The 24,115-nt window shown below is 59.7% G+C and overlaps 1 protein-coding gene across 5 annotated transcripts in view; it reads left to right on the forward strand.

The window, feature by feature from the left end:
* Window positions 1–2,197: 2,197 nt before the first annotated feature.
* Window positions 2,198–24,115, forward strand: part of SLC25A22 (solute carrier family 25 member 22) — a 38,219-nt gene continuing 16,301 nt past the window's right edge. Inside the window, exons 1-4 of one of the 5 annotated variants that reach the window (XM_064513171.1) lie at window positions 2,210–2,330; window positions 3,760–3,823; window positions 18,095–18,214; window positions 22,286–22,411. In XM_064513171.1, the coding sequence (XP_064369241.1) occupies window positions 18,195–18,214; window positions 22,286–22,411 (146 nt within the window). In that variant the 5' untranslated portion in view covers window positions 2,210–2,330; window positions 3,760–3,823; window positions 18,095–18,194. Of the gene's footprint in view, window positions 2,331–3,759; window positions 3,824–8,028; window positions 8,181–8,851; window positions 8,877–13,928; window positions 13,952–18,094; window positions 18,215–22,285; window positions 22,412–24,115 lie in introns of those variants that run through there. The other 4 variants (XM_026108248.2, XM_026108253.2, XM_026108249.2 and 1 more) reach the window with 4 other exon arrangements.

A 24,115-nucleotide genomic window follows, 5' to 3' on the forward strand; every position in this document is an offset into this window, starting at 1 on the left:
GGGGTCAGAACATTTTTTTCCAGTCCATATTTGACTGTAACTTCTACTCTCAGCCCCTCTCCCACCTCATAAATGTGCAGACCTCCAGCAGAAGGACCGCTGCCCGCCGGACCCTGGGAGGTGAACAGGGCATTTCCCGCACGCCGCCCTCCTCCTCCAGCTCCCGCTAACCAGGACAGTCCTCTAACTGCCGGGGGGCCCATACATCCAGATAAAGCATTTCCAGCCCATGCGAGGTTTAGAGATTAATAAAAGAAATTACTGAGTAATGAAAGCCCAGGCAAAGCTGAAATCAGTTTATTAATTATGTAACGACACACTCAAAGCCTGAATATATCCTGAAGGGGTTTTAAACTGTCTGCGCTGTCCCAGCAATAAAACTGCTGTATAATTCCCGGTAAAGGGCCTGCAGGTAACATGAAGGTGGCAGCGAGCCAAAGGGGGCTGCTTTTGGCTTCTCTGCTGTGGCCAGACAACAATACCGTAAAATTCAGCACATCCATATGGTTGCCCCATTAAGGGAAAGGCTTTGAAGAGGTGACACCTACGTTGTGCCGAGGGCTGGATGGTTTGGCCAAGACACCATGGAGCGTGATACAAGGCGGAGGGAGCATGAACGAGGCTCTATCCATCGAGCGGGTTTCCTGCTGATTGGTACCCTGCGGTCTTCCTTCCCCTATCATGTCCGTGCTCGACAGGGTTATGCTGCTCTTGCTTTTAAAAGGGAAAGTAAATCTGATGGCCTATCAACTTGAGGTGAGCCCACCGTGCCTATTAGTTGCACGTTGATAAGAAAACAGCTTTCAGTACAAACAAGTGTGTGTCCATTTTCCAGACTCTGCAGAAATAAACTGTACGTGCTTAAGCCAAAGTTCTTCTGTAAATCTCTGCAGCGTGAAAACCTGCAGGGAAGGAGCTTGATGCAGCTTCCAGCTCCCAGCCAGCCTGGAAGAGCCCCGTGACGGGGAGATGCAGAAAGCAGCTGGGCATCGCGAGGACAGGCAGTTCTGCCCGAATCCTTCCTGCCTCACTGCAGGTCTGTGGGTTTAACGCATGCCGGGGGCTGCTCTGGGAGGCCGAGACTAGGATCCTGCCGCTCGGTTTGCTCATTGCTTGCTGTCACGGTGCCGGACATCGGTGCAGCTCGTGTCTCCTCCAGGCAGGAGACAGCGGAAGCAGGTGACGTGCGAAGGGCGAGGGAGACGCTCAGAGAAGAGTATCGCACAGCGTTGTTCACTCCGTTTACCCCGGAGTACCGCATGCCCTGCGAAGGGACCAAGGACGCGAACAGGCGGTTGCCATCCCCCGTCTCCCAACTAGGTGGCACCAAATGAAATAACGCAGCAGCACCTGGGAATAAGCAGAAGGAAGGACTTTTTTCACGCTGCTCGGGTTTCCAACGCCGACGCGTTGCCATGAGGGGTTACGAGGCCAAAATACAAATGCGTTCGGAAAGTACCTGGATAAAGTGGTGGGGAAAAGCGCTGCTAGAAGACGGACAGGTACAGAGAGCTGGACGCCCTCCCAAGTGGCGGGACTGAGATGCGGATATTTCGAATAAAGACATAAACAGCTTGAGAAATGTTTTCTCCCTCCACAATGCAGAATGCAATGGGCATCGGGCTATGTTATTTTCTCCCCCTTTTTTGCTGCTAAAGCTGTGACAGACGGCTTTGACCCCGAAGCAAGCGAGGAGCCCTCGCGGCCTGGCGCGAGCAGGAGCCCCGCGAAGGTTTCGGCGCCTCGCCCCGGCCGCTATCGGCACCCGCCAGCATCGCTTCCCGGGGAAAGAAATCCGTCCCAAGCCAGACTGATTTCCCCCTCCGCTCAGAGCACCAGGCTGCCCGCGGCGGCCGCGCACAGCCGCCACCAGCATGGTCCCAGCATGGTCCCAGCATGGTCCCAGCATGGTCCCAGCATGGTCCCCGCTCATTTTTTCCTGCCGAAACCCGCCCCGGGGGAGCCACGTCCGCCACGGCCCGTCCCGCGCCGCATGGCAACGGCTGCTTGCGCGGCGCCGTCCCCGCGGGCGTTTTGTCGGCGCTGCCGCGGGCGTTTTGGGGGGGAAAGGCTCAATTCGCGCGTTACGAGGGCGGCGGCGGCGGCGGGCGCACAAAATGGCCGCGCAGCGCGCGTGGAGGGGGCGGGGGGGGGGGGGGAGGCCGGTCCTCGTCGCCATGGCGACGCCGCGGCGGGCGGGCGGGAAGGGGAGGGGACGGCGGGGCCGCGGCGCGGCTCCTGCGCGGCCGCCGCCACAGAGGGCAGCGCCGAGCCGCGCCGCCCCGCCGGAGAGGAGCCCCGCAGCCCGCGCCGCCGGCGGGAGCCGCCCGGTGAGTGGAAGAGCAGCGGCGGGGGAGCCGTTGGCAGCGCGTCGGGGCCGCTTGCTCCCGCTTTTCCTGCCCAAACCGGGGCCCGACGGGGGGGATGCGCGTGGGAGCGGCCCCGGGGCGGATTTTGCGTAACCGCCTTGGCGCCGCGGCTTGTGCGGGGCTGGGAGGGAGAGAGGCGGCGGCGGTGCGGGGGGGTCGGGGGAGAGCGGGGGTGAGGCCGCGCCGCGCCCCGCCCGGGTGGAGCCGAGCCCGTCCGCAGCCGGCGCCCGCAGCGCCCCTGAGGTGGGGCCCGGCCTTCCCCCCTCTGGGAGCCGCCTTTTCGGCGAGGGGCGACGCGCAGCGCCTGCAAAACGGCTCACGGTCGCTCGGCGCTGCGGGTTGTATCTGGGATCACCTCGCAGGGGGGCTGGGGGGTCCCTCCTGGCCCGGCCAGGTGCGGCGTGGCGCTGGGCTGCCTCCCGCCCCGTCCCCTCCAAGGGCAGGAGCAGCCGGGCCTGGCCGAGGTGGCCCTGCTCCTCTGGGTGCTGACAGACCGCCCGGCCATCTCCTTCCCCCGGCTACGTGTCTCCTGGAAATGTGCCGCGCCCTCATCCCGGCGCGACGCTCCCCTCGCCGCTCGCCGCCCGGGCCCACGCGGGGCAGGGAGGCGCGAGTGCCGTGCGCTGCCAACGTGCCGCTGCCGGCGAGGCCCTGGGCGCTGCGCCCTGCGCGACGCGCTGCTCCTGCCCACCCAGGATCCCCCCGCGCTGCCGGGGCGACGGCACACGGCTCCCACCCGCGCCCCGAGCGTGGAGGGAGAGGAGCGTGGGGGGAAAACGCAAAACGTTCTCTTGCTGGGTCACAGGAGACCCTGGGAGGTAACGTGTAACCAGCCCGGCCCTGGAGCGGCTGGGACGAACGGGTTCCCCGTGATCCCGCTCGCCGCGGGTCACGTGCGTTGCGTTAGGATGCAAATGCCCGACCCAGGGAATTTCTGTGGCTTCTCCCTTTCTGGGTTGTTTCAGAAAAGACAGGCATTTCTCCAAAGCCTGCCTTCTTCCTGGCTGTCCCTTGTATTGGAGTGTGTCTGGGTTTTTTGTTCGGGTTTGCTTTTTTTTGTCCCCCTCGCCCCCGCTGACCCTCAGGTCCGCGGCGTCCCGGAGCCGTGCGCCTTGGCCGGTGACCGGAGTAAATTAATGTAGTAGAGCCGGAGGCAGTGGAGCGCTTCGGTTTGCAGCAGCTGAGGCTGGGCTGCGGCGTGCGAGCCCTCAGGCTGCGTGGAAAGCCCAGCACAGAGCCTCTTTAGTCTGTCATTTATAAGTTTATTAATATCCCGTTAGGTTTTTGGCTGGACATGCTTATCTCCTAGCCGCCTGTGTAGCCTCAGCTCTGCTCCCCTGTTTAAATATGTAGTAGTGTGTAATGAGATGTGCCTCTGCTTTTCCTTCAGTAAGAGCGATGCAGGATGGGGAAGGACCTGCCTGGCCGCTGCGTCCTGTCTCCTGCTGTTGCAGGTAAATGAGGAGTGGTTATGCCTTCTGCATCCGAGTATACGTTCGCCTAATTCTCTAATTCACTGCGTTTCGGGGGAACGCAGAAGCCTGCTTTGGCCCCTGTGTTTGCGCAGTCGGGCTCTCTTAACTGTACCCAAACATCTGCACTCCCGGAAAGTTGGAGGTGGAAATGTGGCAATTACTTACAACAGCAAACGAGCTACAACTGCTGCCTGTGCAAGCCAGCGTGCTGTTTTTATTCCTGTTACTCATGAGCGTGCCGTGCACGGTGCATACGGCTTATTGTGCATTTCTCATGAATGGCAGCCTGGGCTGGAGCCTCGCTGGAGCCCGTCGCCTCGTCTGTCTGCAGTGAACGTGTCTCTGGAGCGGGGCATGACTGGAGCTGACAGCCGGCCGCGGAAGCGGTGCCCGCGGTCTGCCGTGGCGATGCACGTCTGCTTCCCGGGCGCCGCGGCTGGGTGAAGCCTTCTGCAAGGCCGAGTCCTCTGGCTGTGCCTTATCAGAGGGGGGAGCAGTGTCTCGCAGAGAGCCCCTGCGTGGTGGTATGGCAGCGTGCTAGGGCTGACGCCGAGTTGCTCCAGCTAATCCTAACGGGAGACAAACAACTTTTTCCTGCCCCGTTCTGTTTGCCTTCCAGCACAGAGATAGCAGGAAGGAGGAGGGGGATTGAGTTGCCCAATATGAAACCGGGTGGTGTTTTGACCTTGCAGTATTGATTGCGGGTAGCTCCGGTTGTTGTTACGATAAAGCAGCAGGAGTGCAAAAGCTTTGGAAAACAAGGCGAAAACCCAAACAAGCCCAGTGAAAAGACCTTGTCACTCTGGGCGGTTTGGATTTCTGTCTGCCGGTTTCCCCTTACACCTCTGCAGATGACAGAGCTTTGCGTGCTCGCTCTCGCACGACGGCTGCCCACACGGAGATTGTTTGCTTGAGAAGGGGAACGGCACCCGGGCAGGGATGCTTGTTCCCGTGTCAGATCAAATGCGATGGGGTATTTATTTAATCTGTGGGGTGTGTTTTGATCTTAGTTGAGTGCGGCCCGCGGTGAGCTGTTCGCAGGGATGCGATCTCGGGTTTATTTCGTGAAGCCCTTTCACGCGCGGCGCCTACGCTCGCTGTGGCGGGCGGGTGGCTGCGCCTCGCCGGGCCTCCCCGCGCCGCGCTCCTGCCTTTGGCACCGGTGCTGGCGCGTGGCGTGTCGCGAGGGCTGCGTGCGTTTCTTATCTTTCCTGGCTCCGTGGCGTTTATCCAGCGACCGGCAGGAGAGAGGCCGATGTCAGCGCAGGCGAGTTTCTCTGCCGGCGCGTGCGTGCACCACCTCTCTGAATTCATTTCTCAGCTGCTTCGTGCTGCTGCCCCCCACGCGAGCGGTCTGCAGCCGGCAATGAGTCATGGCCATCTTGGCAAGGTCGTTTTGGTGAAGCCATTTATGCTGTGTCTCTCTTCTTTTTCTTCTCTTTCCAGGGAGACTTTTCCCTAGTGTCCGAGGCAGTGTGAGCCCCCAGCTTTACCTTGTGTCCTGTCCGGTCTGGGAGGAAGCATGTGCACGGGGGAAGGAGGCTGAAGCTGGCAGAAAAGACGGAGAAAGACAGGTCTCATGACCGGCTTTTGCCTGGATTTTCAAACCAGGTTATTCAGTGACAAAAGGGAGGAGGATGTTCTGCTGCAGAACCTCCTCCCCTCTCTGTGCTAGGAGAGAGAAGGTGCCTGCTTTTTAATTAGGGTGCAAAGGTACGGGACCTTTGGCAAGTCATTTTAATAGGAGAGAGGTGCCGTAAGAGTGATCTCTGAGTTTCGATCAAGCGAGAAGCTGGTCCTGTTGCTGCGATTCTTCATTTCTGAGTTCAGCCACAGCTTCCAGTCGGTCCTTTTTATTTTAACGAGGGGCCGTGCTGCGTGACCTCGGCGCTCGTAGCTAGGATGAGTGCTGGCTTTGCTTGGATGACCGCGTGGATGGAGGTGGCAGCACGTGGCGTGCTCGGTCTGGGCCGGCGCGTCTGTCGGTTCTGTCCGTCCCTCGTCGCTGCGGTGCCTGAGCCCCCGCGCCGGCGCTGCCTGCGGTGCCGTGGCAGAGAGGAGGGTGCGGGCAGGGCCCTGGGTCTGTTGGGCAGCGGATGGGAGGGAAACACCTTCCCCAAGGTCGTGCGCAGGCTGGGAGCAAGTCTGGTGCCCAGTTCAGCGCTGTGTTCCTGGGAGCGCGATGGCTAGAAATGTATATGGAAAAAGAAGGAGGAGGTGTGTTTTAGGGGCAGGATACTTGGGGGGCTAACCCTGAATTTGGGTGCTACCCCCTCCCTTGCCACAGGCTTGGAGCATGACCTTGGATAAGCGATAAAACGTCCGTCTCCGGCCTTGTCCCCACCATCCGATAGGGACAGCAGCACTCGCCTTTCAGGGTTTTGCCCTTTGTTTACAAACAGCGATGGCAGGAAGGTGTGCGCCGCCGTAATAAACAGCCTCTCCTTCTGGGTGCTTCGTTTTCCCCTTTGGTTTTGCGTCAGCCTTGTCGAGCGTGGGGATGGCTTGCTTCTGCGTGTCCTGGGTAAGCAGTGCTCGCCGCTCGCCTCCGTACGGCAGCAGGAACGCTTGCTGGTTCGTCTCGTTCCCCGGGAACAGCTGTTGTTTATGAAGGCTATTTTGTACGGGTAGTAATTCTTCTAAAGGACATAAAACATATTGTGTCGGCCTTCGCCCGGTCTGTCCCACTCGCTTCGTTAGCAGCAAAACGTGGGCCTGACCTGAGCAGCTGTTGTCTTTCGGCATCGCTTTTTTGCAGAAAACTTACAGCGAAGACTCACCGATGCTCCGCTCCGGTTCTCCCAAGCTAATGGAGAGCTGGAGGGAAATAGCTTGGATACCGAAGTGAAAAGTGCTACAGAAATGCCAGACGCTGTATAAATAACTAAACTCAGCCCCCGGCCCTTCCTGAAGGAAGGATGATTTGCAGAAATACTTCAGCAGATGGTCTGAATTTGGCTCTGGAAAGGGGAAAAACACGCCAGGCCGCTGCCGAGCGGTGTGTGGGCGCGTGCCTGCGCGCGGCGTGCTGCCAGCCCGCCCCTGGGAAGGCCGAGCGAGGTGCCGAGGCCGAGGGAGGCGGCAGAGCCGGCGCGCTGCTGGGGAGATGCCTCTGAGCCGAGCGGAAGCACTGTCCGCCGGGGCAGATCCCAGCTCCGCAGCCGGCTCCGGCGAGGCTGGCGAGTTGGAGCCTGGACGTCCCTGTCGCAGGTCGGGACGGCCGGGGCAGAGCAATCTGGTCTGACCATCGCTGGCCTCGCGACGCAGCACGCCTGCGACGCCGCTCCCCGGCAGGGCAGTTACGGTGCCCTGATGCCGTTGCCGTTTCCCCAGGGCTCCCGCCTGCGTGGCTTCTTAGTCTAACGCTGAGCCGCCGTACGTGGCTTTCCTAATTCTTAAGCGGTGCGAGATGAATCTCCTTCCTGAGGGTGCTTCTTGCGTCGGGTAAATCTGTGTGCATCCATCTGGCAGGCAGCAGCACTGGACTGCGCGTGGGGAGTAGCCAGGTGGGACTCGTTTAGCATCCAGAGAATGACCTTCCGCATTTAACTTATTTCGCTTTTTTGCCTTTCTTTTCCCTTTCTTGCTGCTACTCTTGTGCCGGCAGGCTGGTGACCAGGGCCGCGTGTGCTTTTTATTTGCCTGTAGCCTGCTAAGCGTGTCGTCCCCGTGCTGGGAGCCCCTCGCCTGCCCGCGGCCGCCGGAGCCTCCGCTGATTCGCGGCGCTGTGGGCGAGACGGGGCCTGGATGGAGCCGCCCGCGCGGCACCTGCCAGCCGGTGGGTGCAGTCCCCCCGCGATTCCCGGCTCCTCGTGGAGCGCGTATGGGCTTCCCCGAGGAAGCACTCACGTCTTTAGGAGGAACGGGATCTGTGCGGGGCCGCTGACGTGTGTTTAGCAAGGAACCATGTTGCCGTGCTCTGAACAGCTTCGATCCCTGTTGGCGTAAGCAAGCGGCCGAGACAGGAGGAGAAAAACGTGGTTTATCGAGGCAGGATCTGAGCTGGTATGTTCACGCATCCGTGCAGCAAAGGGCCTGGTGGCAGCGGCAGCAGTGTCCTGTGCTCTCCCGTGGCTGAGAGGCAAAGCATGTTGCTTTAATTGGCATTTCTTCTAGTGTGGTGGGAGCATGAGTCACAGCCGGCTTTCCGCAGTGGGATGTGGTGGCATCAGGCACCTTCCCGGGATAGGTGTGTCCTAACCGGAGCTGCTGCAGGGCATTTTGAACCGTAGGAAGATGTCCTCTGCGTGCACTGTTCCTTCCCCAGCTCTTCTGCATCGCTTTTGCTCAGCGGTTTTGTTCAGGGCTGCTCCTCGCCTCCCAGGCCTGTCTGCAGGTGGGTTTTGTGATATTTTATTACTGGCTGCTGCAGTCAGTCGGTCTGCAAGGCGAGGTGACGCGGTCGCCTTTGATCCGGCGTGCGCCTGTGCCGCCGCCCGCGCCTGCCGCTCGCTGTGTGCCAGCACAGCCGCTGGTGCAGCCACGCCGTGAGCCGGCCTGGAAGCGGCCCCGGGGGCTAAAAATCCCTCGTGTGGTTTTCTTCGTGGAAGTATTTGCATCGGAGCCTGTGCTGGTGGTGCTCGGCGTGGGATGAGCTGCCGTGTACCAGTGTCTGCCTGCAGCCCTGGATCTCCCCGGGTGCCTGGCTGGAGGTTGGCTTCGGGGAGGCTCGGCATCGTGTCTTTAAAATACTCTGCAACGCACACGGCGCGTCCCTCGCCGCTGGGGAAGGGTGGCTGCTTCTCAGGCTGCCCGGGACAGCCGCCTGCGCCGCCGGGTGCGCGTCGTGGCAGAATAAGCGGGGATATGGGGGGGGGAAAAGCCTTTTGCTTTGCTCTGACGCAGTCCCCTAGTGTCGGCAGGAACCTGTGCATGCTTTGGAAAGTGCTCGGTGAGCACGTGTCCCCGGAGAGGCAAAGAAATACGACCGACTTCCTCCCCTCTTCCTCTTCCTCTTCCCCTCCCTCCGCGTGGCGGTGGCAGCACCTAGCAGGCGCAGCGCGAGTGCAGCTCCTCTCCAGCCATGGCCGAGGTGAGCGATCTGGTCACCCCCGGGCCGCGGGGGTTAACCGGGCAGCGGGTTAACCGGGCCGCGGGTTAACCAGGTGAGGTGTTAACCGGGCAGTGGGTTAACCAGGTGAGGTGTTAACCAGGTGGCTGGGCCAGCCTAGCTGCGCTGTGCCTCGCGAAGCCGCGTTGAGGCAAGTACCTTCCGCTCCCGCGCAGCAATTAGGAAGGAGCCTGGGTTTGCTGTGCCCTCCTCTGCCTTTGCCCTCCGGGCGCGCTGGGCTCGTCTGAATTAATGTAATTAGCACATGCCTTATTAGCTCACTAAGGCACAAAGAACTCGTGTATATTTGTAGCCATGTTAAGCCGCCCCTATTAATTTAATAACCGTGTCCTCCTCTTTGCGTGGCAACAGTTATTCGGCAGCGGTGACTCAGGATCAGTCGGTATTGAAGGAATTTGGGCAAGGTATGTGCGGTTCCCCTTTATTACGTTGAATTTTTATTAACGAGCAGGGCTGCGAAGGGAGCCGGCAGCAGGCACAGCCGAGGGAAGGAAGCGCTCGGTGCAGGTTTGCTGAGCAGCCGGCCCTGGCTGCTCCCCGTGCTCTGCACAGGAAGGATCGATGGCGTGAATCAGCCCCGTATCCTGCGGGACACGGACCGGGGAGGGGGAAAGAAGCTTTAGCAATCGACGCTTCAACACGGCTTTGGCAGTGTTACGAGCTAAGTCCTCTGAAAGTTATTTTCCTTCTTTGTCTAATGTATTTCCCCTCAGTGAATCCCCTGGGCAGGGGCAGGGGCAGGGGCTGGCTGCTGGTAGTGGCTGGTGTAGGCTGGTGCTGCTCGTGATTCAGCCTGAGAAAGAGTGAGGTTCTTGTGAAAGGACAAAAAAATAGTTGCGAGCAGTTTCATTCTCTGCGGAAACGCACTCCTCCATCCCTGTTGCTAGCCTGGGTCATGCCACGTGCAGAGCTTAGCTGGGTCCTGTGGGACACTGCTGAGACATCTGTCACTGGGTTGTTGTTTTCTCTTTTATTTTTCTGCAGAAGATGCAGGTATCAAGGGTGGGTGCCAGTTTGTGCTCCTCCGCCCTGGCATGATGTGGACTGTGAGTCCAGGATGGTGGTGTGGGTCTCCCCGTTCCTGTGGGGTAGTAAGATCATACATTGCTTTTAAAACCAGCGAGTTATGCATTCGGGGACTTGTTCAGCCAAGATTGCTGCCTGCACAAAAGAGGCTTCCTGCATTTCTTCCCTTCTTTCCCCGTGCAGCACTAATGATGGGCCCCGCTCCGCCGTGAGCACTGGTGGGGGGAGGATGAGCGGGAGCACGGGTGCTGGAGGGCGGCTGGTGTGTTTGCAGTGTGGGTCAGTCTTTCTGCGAGCGGCTGGTGGGGCAGAGCTGCAGGTATCCCACTTGCTTTCCCTCCCTCCTATTCCTGCTTCCATTTGCTGTTTCCCCCCCGGCAAGAATCGGTAAGCTGGGGCTACCAAGGCCGAGGCTGCTCCCTGCCGCGATGAGCTCGTGCGGGAGCATCGCTGAGAAGATGAGGCCGTTGCGGGCAGCAGAGCGAGGAAGCCCCATGACGTGCCCAGAAGCGCGCGTGTGCCTCGGCTAATGTGCCCTCTGACTGCAGCTGGCGCGGGACCAAGTCCTCGACTCGGCAGAGACGCTGGAGCTGCTCTGGCCTGCGTGAGCCAAGGACCTGGCCCTCCTGGAGGGCGCGGTAGGAAGAGCGAAGGAGTCCGTGAGGTCTCAGTGGGGTGACGGGATGGACAGGAGTCTGTGCGGGGCAGATTGGAGCGGATCAGTTTGTTTCTCTTCCCTTAGTCTGTTTTCATGAAAGCCCAACACTTCTCCCAGGTCCCGTGAGCAAAGCTGCCTCGGTGGTCGAACCGTCGTTTCAGAAACTGGTGTGCTGGCCCTCGGCGTGGGGACGTGGGGAGCAGAGCCGGCCGTGGCGCAGCTGGTGGTGGTGGTGGTGGTGGTGGTGGTGGCCCCCCCGGCGTGCCCTGGGCAGGTAGTAGCTGCAGCGGGGTAAGGAGCTGCGGTGGTGCGCGTTGTGCTGCTGCTACGGCAGCACCAAACCGATGTAGGCAGTGCAGGAGAAATCGGACGCTGGTCAGAGGTGGCTGTTTTCTCTGCCCAGGGAAGGGGCACCGCTTGGCTCAGTCGTTTGGAGGCTTTCCCTGCGGGACTGGAGCAGCGCGCTGGCTTGTAGCTGTTGGACGCTCGGTGCATGCCAGGAGGGGGGAATTTGCTGCAACGAGGGCGCAGCTGAAGAGAGGTTTGCCGGTGAGATCCCCACGCTCTGTTCCCTGGCTCAGAAGAGTCTGCGGAAGGAGGGAATGGCCTTGACCTGGCCGCGTTTGATGCGAAGACTTCACCTGCCTTCCCTCCCGTTCCCGTGCGGCAGGAGAGCCATGGTCTGAGTCGACCCAGGAGGCCCCTCGCTGGCTGCCGGGCTGGAAGGGATGCAGCTTGGTTTATAGCCCTGGGTAGCTGAAGCTGAGGCTATTTCGGGCACTTGTTTTGTTCGACATCTGCCTCGAAGAAACACGACGTAGGGGAAACTTTCCCCTTTGCGGCCTTGGGTTTGGCCACCACGAGCCAGCACCGTCGCAGAAGGACTCACTTCCAGCCATTGAACGGGAGCAGCTCTGTGGGTGTTTGTGTCGCTCTGAGATAACACCACGATTTGGGCCGGGAGAGGGGCTTATTCTTCCCCGCAGAGCCACCGAAGCCCTGTCCTTTTAGAGGAGAGCAGTCTGCCGAGAGCCAGGAGCCTTATTTTTGTCCCTGATGGGGACTGAATGGGCCCTTTCACAGCCCAGGACCTCAGCTCAGCCCCGTCTGCCTCGCTCCTACTGAGCGAGCTCGAATCCAACCCTTGTTTCTTCCCTTGGGCTCCTTGGTTGCTTTTCTTTAATTACCGCTTTGTACATGGTGATTATTTTAAACTCGAGGGGAAGGGGGGAAGGAAGCTTTTCTCTATTCTGCCAGTCTCTTGGCAGAGTACCTGGGTGATTTGCACCATTTAGCTCCTCTGTGCGTGGAAAGTCCTTCCATGCCAAAGGACTGGCCTGCCTAGCTGTCGCTGTGGGTTTTGGTTCTGCCTTTTCTTTGCGTACAAGGCCGTTTCAGAGCATTGAAAAGGAAACGCTCTTTCTCACTCGTTTTATATAAGTTTTTGGTCACTTTCCCAGCCCTGTCTCCCATCTGCCAAAGCCCAGCTTTGCTGTTAACCTGTCCCCTTCCTCCAGCCAGCGCTGCCTTTCTCTTAGGCTGCAGTTTCGTTAAAACCGGCATGGAGAACAGATCCAGGGTAGCGTGGGTTTAAAATTAGTTTGAACCGATCCAGCTCGCTGTGTGAGGACGTGATATCTCCGGTGGCACCTGGAAGGGGGATCACGGGTAATTGTGCACCCATTTATGTCATCCGGAGGTGTCTGAGCTGCAGGCTGGCTTGAATGCTGGCGTGATCCTGTGTGGGCTGCTCTAGCGTCCGCCGGTCAACTTACACTACCGCTGTTGGCTCTTCAGCTCCAAAGTAACACAGGCCCTTATAAACTTAAATTATCACGTAGGTATTTGTTGCGTGTGAATTAGTTGTTCTGCAGCTGTTTTACTATTTTACCCTGTGAAGTGGTGCATGGCTTCGAGTGTTTGCAGACCGTAGGCTGGAGCCTACCACTACTTTAAAGCAAAATGCTGGGCCTGAATATCTGCTGCTGTTGTGCCCTGACCTTGTACCACCATGTGATTGAAGATTTCACAGAAAGAGACGCGTGGAAAGGGTTTCCAACCCTCTGGCTCCGATGTCTCCCTGCTAGTGTTTCTATAACAGCCATGGAGAGCCGATACTGGGCTTTGCATGAGTAGTCCTCCGTAATTTGGAGGCTCGTTACTCCTGTTGTGGTAGTGTGCAGAGGGACCAAAGGGGATCGGGGTTTTAGTGTGCTTGGGCTTGGTGTGGTGTAGGTACAGGGCAGTGGAGCCAGGTCTCTCGAGTCTTATCCCCTAGACCCGATTGCCTCTTTGAGACCTCGGAGAACTTGTAGTTGGCGGCAGGTTGAAATGGGGAGGACTCTAATGGCTCCCGTTAGCTTCCTCGCCTCCGCTCAGTCTTGCCAGGATGCCGCGGGCACTTGTAGACCTGCTGTATTTCTGCCCCGTGGAGGAAGGCGTTGTGATCACTTCCTCCCAGGAGCGTTTCAACGTGCCGTCCTTCCACGGAGCAGGACTCCGCTGCGCGCGCTCAGGGAGGTGACTGCAAGGTCATTCGTCCTTCTGCGGTCTTCCCTCCAGTCCTCTCGGCTCTGCAGCCCCGGTGTCTTGGCCAGCGAGAGCCCCCGGCCTTGCCCTGCGAGCCCCGGGTGAGTCGCTTCCCCGACGCCTCTCCTCGCTCATCCCGTCTCGTAGTTGGGCCACACAGCTGCAGGACAGGGACGGCCTTTCGCTGAGCTCCGGGCAGCCTCTAGCCTGAAAGGTCCCAGATCTGCCTAGGGGCCTCCCGGTGCTGCCGCAGTGCGGAGACCTAAGCCCCGCTTTAAGACAAACGCCGGCTTTCCGCCGCTCGGTCCAGGGCGGTTTCCCAAGACGCGCAAGGTTTGAGGGTGTATTCGGCGCAGACCTGCTGCCCCGGGGTTTCCCTCCCTGTGAGCTGGGTGCAGGTGGCTTGGCGTTACGCGGCGACGGGTGGCCCTTTGCAAAGCGTGCTGCCCGGCGGGAGCGGTGTGTGCCCGGGTGGCTCTTTGGGGAGGTATTTGGCGTTAAGGACCCGTGACCTGGACTCTGTTTCCTGAGCTGTCGTCGGGCAGAGCCGAGGGGTGTGAGAGGAGGGTCGTACCGGTGCAGGCGGAGGCCTCGGCAGGGCCCCCCCGCGAAGCAGTCGGGCAGCCGGTGCCGCAGCACGCGGCTTCCGCACGGATCTCAACAAGTCGCTGGCTGTTTGGCCTTGCTCGGGCAACGGGAGGAGCGTTTGCCGTGTCAGTCCCAGCGAGGGAGGTCCTCCCGGACGGAAAGGTGTTTACTTCTCTTGCAGCTTGCAGAGCCTTTGGAGGTGTTTCTCCAAGCCTTAGCTCTCGCAGGGATAACGGTAGGTGCTCGCTGTCTACACTTATTGCTTAAGGTTTCTTGGCAAAGCAGGCAAAATTGAATGTACTGGGAATGAAGGCCAGGCTGTTGCACGAGCAGGATGGAGATCCTGAAGGGGAGAGCGTGGGAAAATTGGGTGTGTTCCTGCTGCTGCCGCTGCCTGGAGGTAGGAGCGATCCCCACCTCCTTCCCTGCTTTTCTCCCTTCCTTTCAGGTACTCCCTGCTGCTCTGCACACCTCGATCCTTCCTTTGGAGACGGCCACTAGCTGAGCTTTTCCCGGCTTGGCCGAGGCCGCTCAGATGGCAGGAGTGTTGCTAGGAGCAGTGAAATGGCTGTCCCCTCTCTTCAGCAGCTCCGTTTCACTTTGCTTTTTGCTGGCCCCGGTGACTGTGGGCAGCAGGCGAACCTGGGCAGACAGAGCTGCCCCCGCTCCGCTGCGGGACGCCTGGCCCCACGCTGGGATGGTTGGTCGGACCAGCTCACCAGAAGCCCCTGAGTGGGACGTTCCCTCCTGGGACGCTGCTGCGGGGAGCTACACCGGTCCGGGGGGGCAGAGCATGCGGTGGGCAAGTGCTCCTGTTAAGATGTTAGACTGTTTTTGTTCATGGCTCATTTTTTTCTTCCTAAGGCGAAATGCCAGGGGAGCAGGATATTCCCCAAACTGCAAGTCGTGGCTGCAAATCCTGTCGGAAGGCAGAGGGCGAGTCGGAGGCAGAGCTGGGGCGAGATGTCAGGAGCCTTTGCTGCCGGTCGGGGATTTTGGGCCCCTTTTCTCCCCCTCCCTGCAGACGTGCGGGTGAAGCTGTGCTGCCTCCTCGTGTGTTTGCAAAGCCAAATGCCCCGGTAACGTGCTGTTATCCTGGGGGCTCTGACGCGTCTCTAGGGGCTGCGGGGTCCTGGGGCTCAGCGTCCCGCAAGCCGAGCGGGCGCCGGGCCTGTCCCCTCTGTGCCGCGTGTGGCCGATGGGCCAGGCGGGTGGTGCGGCACCTCCCCGCTGGGACTTTGGCCCGTGACCCGCCGGAGGCCAGCGGGGCCGCTGCCCGGCCTGGGTTTGCATCCGCTCCCAAGGCACGCGGGGACTTGTGCAAGGGAGTCCCGTTTTCCCCTTGTGCCGTTTGTTTGCGAGTGACGGTGGTAGTTCGAGATCTGTTTTTGGCGACGGCTCCAGCACGTGCCGGCCTCGGGCCCTGTCCGTCGGCGCGGGGCTGCTGCCGAGGAGGCAGCCGGGAAACGAGGGGGGTGGTGCGGGGCAGGAGACTCGGCTCCTGGAGACGTTGGGTGCCCGTGTTTCCACCCAGGCTTCATGGGTGCTGCAGGCGACCAGGGCTGCTGACCAAAGCCCACGTTTCAGTCTTTGCAGCTGCCCCTAAATACATGGGGAGAGGGACTCGTGACATCCGTGCATCAGCCCCGTGCTGGGGCTGGGCTGGGAGCTCGGGAAGGAGCTGACTCTAGGGACTAGGTGCCATGCGAGAGGGTCCTAGTTCTCTCCCGGTTTCACGGTACCGTTTTGGGTGTCCTGGCCGGCCTTGCTGGCGGAAGCACTGCTGACCAGGGAGGGCCGCACGGATCCCCGTCAGGCGCAGCGGGTCTGCGTGGGAGTGCTGAAGTCCGTGAGGAACTGTGGGTGCAGCCTCCCAGCGCAGCAGAAGGGATGCTCGCTCTCCCCCCGTGACACCCGCAACGTCTCGGCCAAGCCGCCCCGACAAGCGGCAGCGGCTTTCTTCCTCCCCATCTAAGGGGAAGGAGGGGGAGATTCCTTCCCGAGTGGTTATGAGTGCCAGGGGTTGGCGGATGAAGCCAGATGCATCGCCGTTCAGGTGGAGGGAGGTGTTTCTGCTGGGTGTTGGCGCGCAGCGAGTGTCCTTGCAGCGATCAGGGCAGATGGCTCTAAAAAACACCTCCAGACTGGTGTCTCTACAGCGGTGGATCTCACGGCGGGTGTTAGTCTGGCTGTCTGCATGCCCTGAGTGCGTCTGACGGAGCAGCGGGGCCCCGGGGACGGATGGGGACGGGGACACCCCAGTTTGGTCTCCTGCTTTACCCAAACCAGGTCAGTCCTTCACTGCGCAGCGAAGGCGTCGCAGACGAGCAGAGATACCGCCCAGGCGGTTTTCGCCCCGCTCCCTCACCTTGCTCACGGTGCGAACGGCACGCTTGGCGGGACTGCGTGGCCCCGGTCCGTGCCCCAAGAAGGGGCTGTATTTCTCTGACCAGCGCTTTTCCTCCGGGTGATAAGGTGAGGAGAAACAGAGGTTAACAGCCCAGCCCGCTGCCCCGGGCGGTTAGTACCGCAGCTGGCCTGAGGTGCGCGACGGTTGGCCATCCTGAAGAAGTTGGCCATCCTGAAGAAGTTGGCCATCCTGAAGACGGCCAGGGGAAGAGACAGGCTGGGTAAGGTGGGTGCATGGCAGCCTGTGGTAGGTGGGCAAGGAAGGGCAGCAAAATAGGACCGTTTCGCCAGTGGCGGAGGTTGCGAGGAGCAGACGCAGCCGAAGCTGGTTGTGGTCCCCCCTGAGGCAGCCAGATACGGTGGCTCCCTCTCTGGGCCTGGTCATTTGGGAGCCAGGTAGCGGGGAGAGACTGGCTGGAGGAGGCTCCTGGGCCCTGGAAGGGCTGCGGCAAAGCAAAGGGCCGTTTTTGTTTTGGGGCATCCTTCCAGGCGGGCTGGGGAAGTCCCTCGGGTCTGTAAGGCCGAGCAGAGGGCTTGCATCCGGCACGAGGTGTTAGCAGGGTTGCTTCCCCGGACTCGAAACCCTGGCTGTGCAAGGAGTTTGCGACGATGTGGTGTCCCATAAATGCTGGTGGAAAACTTGCCGGGACGGGAGAAGCGCAAGGCGGTGAGTCGTAGCTGGACGAAACGGAGAGCTGCTCCGCACGGGGCAGCACGGCTGTCGCATGGCGTTGGCCCGGGCCGGCCGTGCCGATCCTCCACCGAGCGCTGAGACGCTTCCCCACACCACGCGCGTCATCCTAAAACTAATTTGCTCCATCATTTTAATAAATGTGGAAGGGAGATCCTGGCGGGTGGGTAATGGGGCATTAATCCATGCCTAGCTGTGTTAACAGCACTCTAGGAAGGAATTAATGCCGCGTAATTCATCGCCTCGGCAGCTCTTGCTCTCTTAATTACGGCTCGTGCGATTTAGGAACCCCCTCCTGTTAGGGCTTCCCTTCCGCTTCGGGGAAAGCCTCTGGTGTTTCTGGGCTTTCTTGCCCCCTCCCCTGCTATGGGTTTCCTCCGGACTCCTCCTTTACTCGTGCTGCGGAGGGTCCCGGTGCCAGCAGTGCCCTCATCCGCCTGGCCCTGATACAGAGACTCAACGCAAATATCCTGTTCGGGGTAGAGATGTTATCAAGCGAGTTTTCATCGTTCAGGGCTTGTATGTGCCGGGTTATGGGCTTGAAACAATAGCTGGTCTCGCCGGTCTCCGTGTGTTCGTGTGTGTGTGCTGTTATGTTTGGTTGTATTCTGATTAAATTGATGCCTGATGCAGAGGAAGCTTTATGTGTTTTTGGGAACCGAAGTGAAAAGGCAGGTTTAGTCCCGCTTAATCCGAGAGCAGAAGCCTGAAAGCCGCCTTGCTGAACCGCCGTGGCCTAGGAAAGCTGCTGCGGCCGGGGGGCAAATTCCCTTCCTGAGGCGAAGGGCAAAGAGATTTGCTCCTCTCCTGGCACCCGGGTGGCAGCTAGGCAGGGGTGCCGTGCAGGGCGGCTGGGTGACACCTGCCAGCTCTCCTTAAAAAACAGTTGTTATGGGTCTTCAAGAGGACTCCCAGGCGAGAAGGCCTCTTCGGGAAGGTCTGTCTCTCTTAAAAGAGTGAGACTGTGTGATTAACCCGTGTTCCTCGCTGAATCCGATGCCTGAACATGGCTTCTGGCTGGTCCTCCCTGTTGGAGCCAGGAGATGAATATTTATATCTGTATATCTATATTTGTGCATGTGCATATATATACGTGTGTGCAAATATATATACATCTACAGCTCCTTCGGGAGCACCGTCAACAGACGCTGTCTCCGTCCGAGGAGACCCGGTGCTCTCCTGAGTCGCTCCTTCCGCAGCCTGCCCAGAAGGACCTGAGCTTCGGGACGGTGCAAGTGGCTCCTTCTCAACTGTGTCTCCTTGGTCTCTCCTTCCCAGGGAGAAACCCTGAAGCCTTGAGGAGCAGTGACTGAAGAGGAAGTTAAGGAACAACCAGAAGGAACAAACCCATTTCATAACAAGATCAAGTTTGAATTAAATGGCTGATAAACAGATCAGGTAACTTTTTTTTTAATTGTCAAATTGTTGGTTTTACTTTAGATCTTTCTTTTCCAGTCATTCAAACCTTTTGTGATACAGGAGGCTGGAGGAGATCCCTTGGTTGTTTCTTCTGGCTACAAATGGCTCTGCTCCTTTCTTAACTGCTTTTTTTCAGTCTTTGCTTCTCTCCTCTTGTTTTATGCCTTTCTCCTGTTGTCACATTTTTGTTTTCTTCAGCTCTTCCTTCTCACTGCTCGTTTCTTTCTTCCCTTTGCTTTCTCCCCTGCATCACCAAGCTCCTTTTTGCTTCACCCTTCAAAGGTCAGGTTGACCTGCTGACTTCAGCTCGCTGACATCGGGGGAGCAAAGCCAGCCCTTCAAACAGCTGAAGATCTGGTGCTTTTAATTACAGACTCCGCATAGGTGCATCCTTGTGCCCTTCCTCTAAAGCCATTGATGGCTTGAGCGGTTGTAGGGACATGAAGTACTGACGTGTGGCCGTTGCCAAGTTTAAAATAGCTGGTGACACTTAAGTGCACAGCAGGAATTTAAGATCCTTGGTCCTGGCACATGTAACAGCTGGGTGTGAGTTCTCCCTGGAAGTGGATTAAGATGTCTTATCAGAAAAGACGCTGCCAGCTGTTCCCTTAGCTTCCTAGGAGCTGGGTCAGGTCTGCACGGTCCTGCATGTAGGCTTAACTTTCTGCTGCTTGTGAGGTTGTTCCAGATAAAAGACTCCTACATGCCTTGGCATTCCTGGTTTTCTGTGTCCCTCTCCTAACACCTGCCTTCCCAGGTTACCACCTCAGGGCAGGAGGTAAGCAGGAGGCCTAGGACAGTGGGTGAACGATACCTGGTGACAGAGGGACAGGATTTGGCAACGCTTGACTGCTACAGGAAGGAGGGCTGCCCCTTCTCGGTGTTTGCCACGGTTTGCGTATTTTTTTCTTGTCTTCTCACCCCTCTCCCTTCTGGGAGTGAAGGCAGTGCTGAGCTGCACTGATAACAAGACAGCATCGCGGAGCGTTCATGTGCCCAGATTTGCTGTCGTCAGTCTGCGATTTCAGGAGCGCTTGGCACTGTTCTGGTGTACCGCCAAGGCGCGCGCCCAGATTCCCCTCCGCAAAGCCCCGCGGGTGCGGGGCCCTGATAGCCGCAGCAGAGCGACAGGAGCAGACGTCCGTGGCCGTTTGCAGCTGAGGGGAGCCAGGAGCCTGGTGCTTGGAGGCAGGGGAGACGTGTCCTCCAAGGTCTCCCCCAGCCCTTCCAGTGCGCTTTTGGCGGTGCGAACAGGAACCTGCTGGCTAAAGGGCTGAGGAGGAGCATAAGGAGAACTGGGATGTCTCTCTGTCCCTGTTGGTGTAAAACTGAGCTGTATTTGTGTGCTGGCCTGTGTCTGTTGTCCCTTAGCAAAATGAGACCGATGCCAAAAGACTGAAATCCACAGCAGTAGTTTGCTGCAAGGTGAGATCAAGAGCGCTGCACTTCTGCAGTTCTGCCGGCGTGACTCCATCTGAGCGCGAGGAGAGCTGTTCCCCGGACGCTGCTGCGTTGTCGGTCTGATCCAGCCTCTCCGCAGTGCTCGGGGGGGCCTAAATTGTTGGACTCGGATGCAGCGGCAGCGTTGAGCAAGGATTTCTCATCCGCAGATGGGATAAGAGGCTCTCTGCAGCCCGTGTTGCCCCAAGTTTTTTGACTTGCCCCGACTCATCAGACTATTCCCCTTTTTGCTGGGGTCTGCACTGAAATCGGTGCATGTTTTGCGCCTGCAGTGCCAGCAGGCAACACGTTTGCCACGAGCGTGTGTCTCGCTCCCACCTGGTGTGAACGCTGCGATGAATTTGCTGTTGGAACAAGTAGGGAGAGGCGAGCGTCTGCCTGCCCCAGGCACTGCGGGGAGACAGGGAGAAGCTGTGGCAGCACCAAGGCTGGAACGGGGCCCTGGTGGCATTTGTAGTCTGTGACCTGCCTGCTGTGACTTAAGGGTTGAATTTGGGCAAGCTGATGAGATCCTGTCTCGCGTTGTCTGCAAGGTGGACACCGTGCAGCGGCTGAGCTCCGTGTGAAATGCCCTGCTTCCCGGTGGAGCCTCCCTTTCGACGCGACCTTCATCCGGTCTCTAGCCTCAGCGTTCGGTTGGGCTGCGCAGGAGAGAGCTGTGATGTGAAGCCTGCTATTTGCTGAACTTTTCCCTTACCCTGAGATAAAATGGGTGTAGGAGTTCGCAAGCACATGTGTTCCCTTCCCCGTCTGTGGTGCAAAGATCCCCGAGGCAGCCGTCTCGAGCGGGTGAGACCTTGGAGCGTGGCACAGCCGTGAGCTAATACACTAATTTGGGCATGGCTTTCTCATGCGCTGTGCTCGATTTCAATCTCGGTCAGCACTGCCTCGCTTGTGAGTCGGGGCTGGGCTTGGGTCCGTCTGCGCAGCCTTGGCGTCTCCTTGCCCAGCCGTGCCAGCCCTGGGGCTGCATGTGCACGCCGTGCCGGCGCGGGCGCTGGGGAGGAAGCAGCTCGACCGCCCGCAGACGGAGGCGGCCGGGAATTTCCTGGAGCGCCACGCGGGAAGGCCTCCGCGGGGACGGCGCTCGCGGAGCCTCAGCCCGCCGCACCGTGGCCGGCCTCGCCGCCGCTTTTCCCAGCGGATATCCCGGGCCGTGCCCCCATCCGCAGCAGGGCTTTGCTGGACGTCGCCGCCGTGGCGGGGAGCGGGCCGGGTCCCCGACGGCAGGGCTCGGCCTCGCGGGCAGCCCGGTGGCGTTGCGGTAGCCTGCTCGCCCGGCCGCCATCGAGGACGGCCGTCGGTTTGATAGGCGCCGCGTCGTGCGCGCGGGGAGCCGTGGCCTGGGCTTTGTCGGAGGGAGCTGGCTCAGGCGGGCCTCCTTTGTCCCTGCGCACGGGGCTTTATCGAGCACGTAAACGCAGGGCGCTCGGCGTGGTTGAATTTGCTGGGAGCTGGCGTTTCCCTGCTCTGGCTTGAGCTCGGTGCCGCCTGCAGATTCCAAGGATTCCCTGTGGGAATAGGAAGGCGGGTGGAAAAGGCCCCGTGTTGTGGAGCACGTGCCAGGCTTTGATTTGCCCCGTAGGTATGAGCTCACGTCTCCACGTCTGTGCGGTAGAGCATTTGCCTGCGGCGCTGCTGGCTGCGATGCCGTCAGATGTGACGTCGGTCCACGCGGTAGCTGGTCCAGCACTGTTTTTCTCCTCTAGACACTACAGAAACCCTTGGGTCCTGGGGAGCTTCCCGTTCCCCACTCCCTGTTTGGATCTGATGCCGGATTTCATGAATTCAGGGCTGCAACGAATGGATTTTCCAGCCTTGGGCCTGTGCACCTTGTCGCCCGGGGCCCAGCTCTCCTCACGGGCCCTGTTCCTCCTGGGTCGGGTTTTACCAGGACGGGAAAGGGCTGGAGGGGTGGATTTGGGAGGCAGCGCTTCTGCTCCTTCCCTGTCCCACCCGCCGGCGGCCCTGAGCTTTCGCAGCCATCCCCGAGACGAGGGACAAGGCCGCGTCTTGGCGATGCTGCGCTTGCAGCTGCTGCGGGGTTTTTTAGCGTTTGTCTGAGAAGTCTCTTGCGGCGTTAGCAGCGTGGGAGCCTCGGCACGTTCGCGGGGTTGAGACGGGGAGGCAAGACAGCTCGTCGCCCACCTTTCCCAGGAGGCAGCTGAGGTTTAAGGAGGCCCAGCTCTGCAAGCCCCAGCCTGGTGCCTCGTTCACACGGCTCCCCTTCACGGCTGGAGGGAGGAAGTGGTTGAAGGACACTTTTTCTCTTGCCTGAAAATGGAGGCAGCGGGGAGGCAGGGTTTTGCTCAGCTGCCGGCGACGTGTGGCTCCGCTGGTTGCCTCCCGCTCCCCTGAGCAGCGGTTTGTCCCGCCGCTACCTGCCTCTCCCCTCCTGCCCTGCACCTGCAGCAAGGGCTGAGCTTTGCCTCGAGGCAGAGCTCGCTGCGGGCTGGGGAGGGACAGCGCTGTCGCACGGCAGCGTGTTGGGTTTTCGGTCGTAAAAGGGCAGTGCTGTTTCCTCTTTCACTCACCTAAAGTTACCTCAGTGCTGAGACATCTGGTTCTGTGTGTCTTGTCCCCGTACAGTTTACCTGCCAAGCTGATCAATGGAGGGATAGCCGGGCTCATCGGGGTCACCTGTGTCTTTCCCATCGACCTGGCAAAAACCCGCTTGCAGAACCAGCAGAATGGCCAGCGGATGTACACCAGCATGTGAGTACGTGGGCAGCGTCCCCGGGGCTCTCGCTGGGGATCCTGCCGCCTCCTCACCTTGCCCAGGTGAGATCAGCGTTTCGAGAAACTGGGCTGTCCCCGGGAAAGCCAGGCCTCGAAGCACGCTGCGCTAGGACAACCAAAGCAGCTCTTCAGGCTGCCGAGCCCAGCCGGTGAGACCGCTGCTCAGGGCACGTCTGTTTTTCTGTCTCGTGCCCGGGAGCGGCGTGTTCTCCGCTGTCAGCACCGGCCGAAAGGGCAGGAGGGCGCCGGGCCAAAAGGCGAGGAGCCTGGCTTGGTTCTCTGCTGCGCCGCAGCCAGGTGCGGGAGGGATTTCTGGCTCTCTCCTGCTTCCACGACTCGTATTGAAGGCAAGAATCCTTTCCTTTGCCTTATCAGTTTAAAAGAAAGGAAACCCTCACCCGTTCCTGGTGTAGGGCGCTGCACGCAGCCCTGTTGAGGGAACGCAGGCTGGCACGCGCTGTAGTTACCCCATCAGTCCTGCGTCCAAAAGACCACGCGCTGCAGGCTGTGTGAGATGAGGGCACAAGTGTACCCAGCTCCCCAGAGTCTCCCGTGACTCGTGAGAGAGGCGCAGGGCTGCGTCTCTGCTGTCGGGGCGGGTACAGTGCCCAGCACGAGGTGCGAGGGAGACCGGCGCTCTCAGGTAGCATCACTTCAGGATAATCCCGGCTGGAGGCTGGAGCTCTGGCCGCACTTAAGTTTGGAGCTGGAACAGAGACGCCCGTCAGTGCGGCTACAGCTGCTGTTGCCCCGTTCGGTGGTGGCCGTGCGGGTGACGAAATCTCTCTGGGAAAGGGGCAAGAAGTTCAGTCCTGTCCCTGAACGGTTCCTCCTTTTTGGCCCCAAGGACCGTGAGCGTTTATTCGCTGCTCTTTCCCCAGCGTGTACTTTCACGGCACTACAGGGGCAGCGTTGCTGTGTGTGAGAGGCGCAACGCGATCAGTAGATGTGCAAGGGGTAGTTGGAGCGACTCGCTGGGTCCCTATAGAAACACTGTCTCCAGGGCTAGATCTGCGCGAAAGAGAGCCCTGGGGATGTCTGCAGATCCTTTTGTTAGCAGGTCCTTGAGCCTTCTCTTCTCCAGGCTGAACAGTTCCAGCTCTCTCAGCCTCTCCTCCTGTGAGAGATGCTCCGGTCCCTTTATCTCTGTGGCCCTTCGCTAGACTCGCTCCAGCAGGTCCATGTCTCTGGTACTGGGCAGCCCAGCACTGGTCCCAGTACACCAGATGTGTCTCACCAGGGCTGAGTGGAGGGGGAGGATCACCTCCCCGAACCTGCGGGCAACCCTCTGCCTAACGCAGCCAGGGTACCGCTGGCCTCCTCTGCCACGAGGGCACATTGCTGGTCAGCTTGGTGTCCACCAGGGCCCCCAGGTCCTTCCCTGCAGAGCTGCTCTCCAGCCTGTCCTGGTGCCGGGGGTTATTCCTCCCTACGTGCAGGACTTTGCACTTGCCTTTGAACTTCATGAGGTTCCTCTGTGCCCATCTCTCCAGCCTGTCGAGGTCCCTCTGAAGGGCAGCACAGGGCGTATCAGCTGCTCTTCTCCGTTTCGTCCGCTCTCTAGGATCGGAAGATGCTTTGTCACGGGAACCAGAAACAGGCCTTAGTTTTCCAAAAGCACTGATAACACTGAGGTGGGGAGAGGGGGCCGGGACTGAAGCTGACCTGTGTCCTGTTCTA

This window comes from Dromaius novaehollandiae, chromosome 5 (assembly GCF_036370855.1).
Source record: "Dromaius novaehollandiae isolate bDroNov1 chromosome 5, bDroNov1.hap1, whole genome shotgun sequence".
Classification (NCBI taxonomy): Eukaryota; Metazoa; Chordata; class Aves; order Casuariiformes; family Dromaiidae; genus Dromaius; species Dromaius novaehollandiae.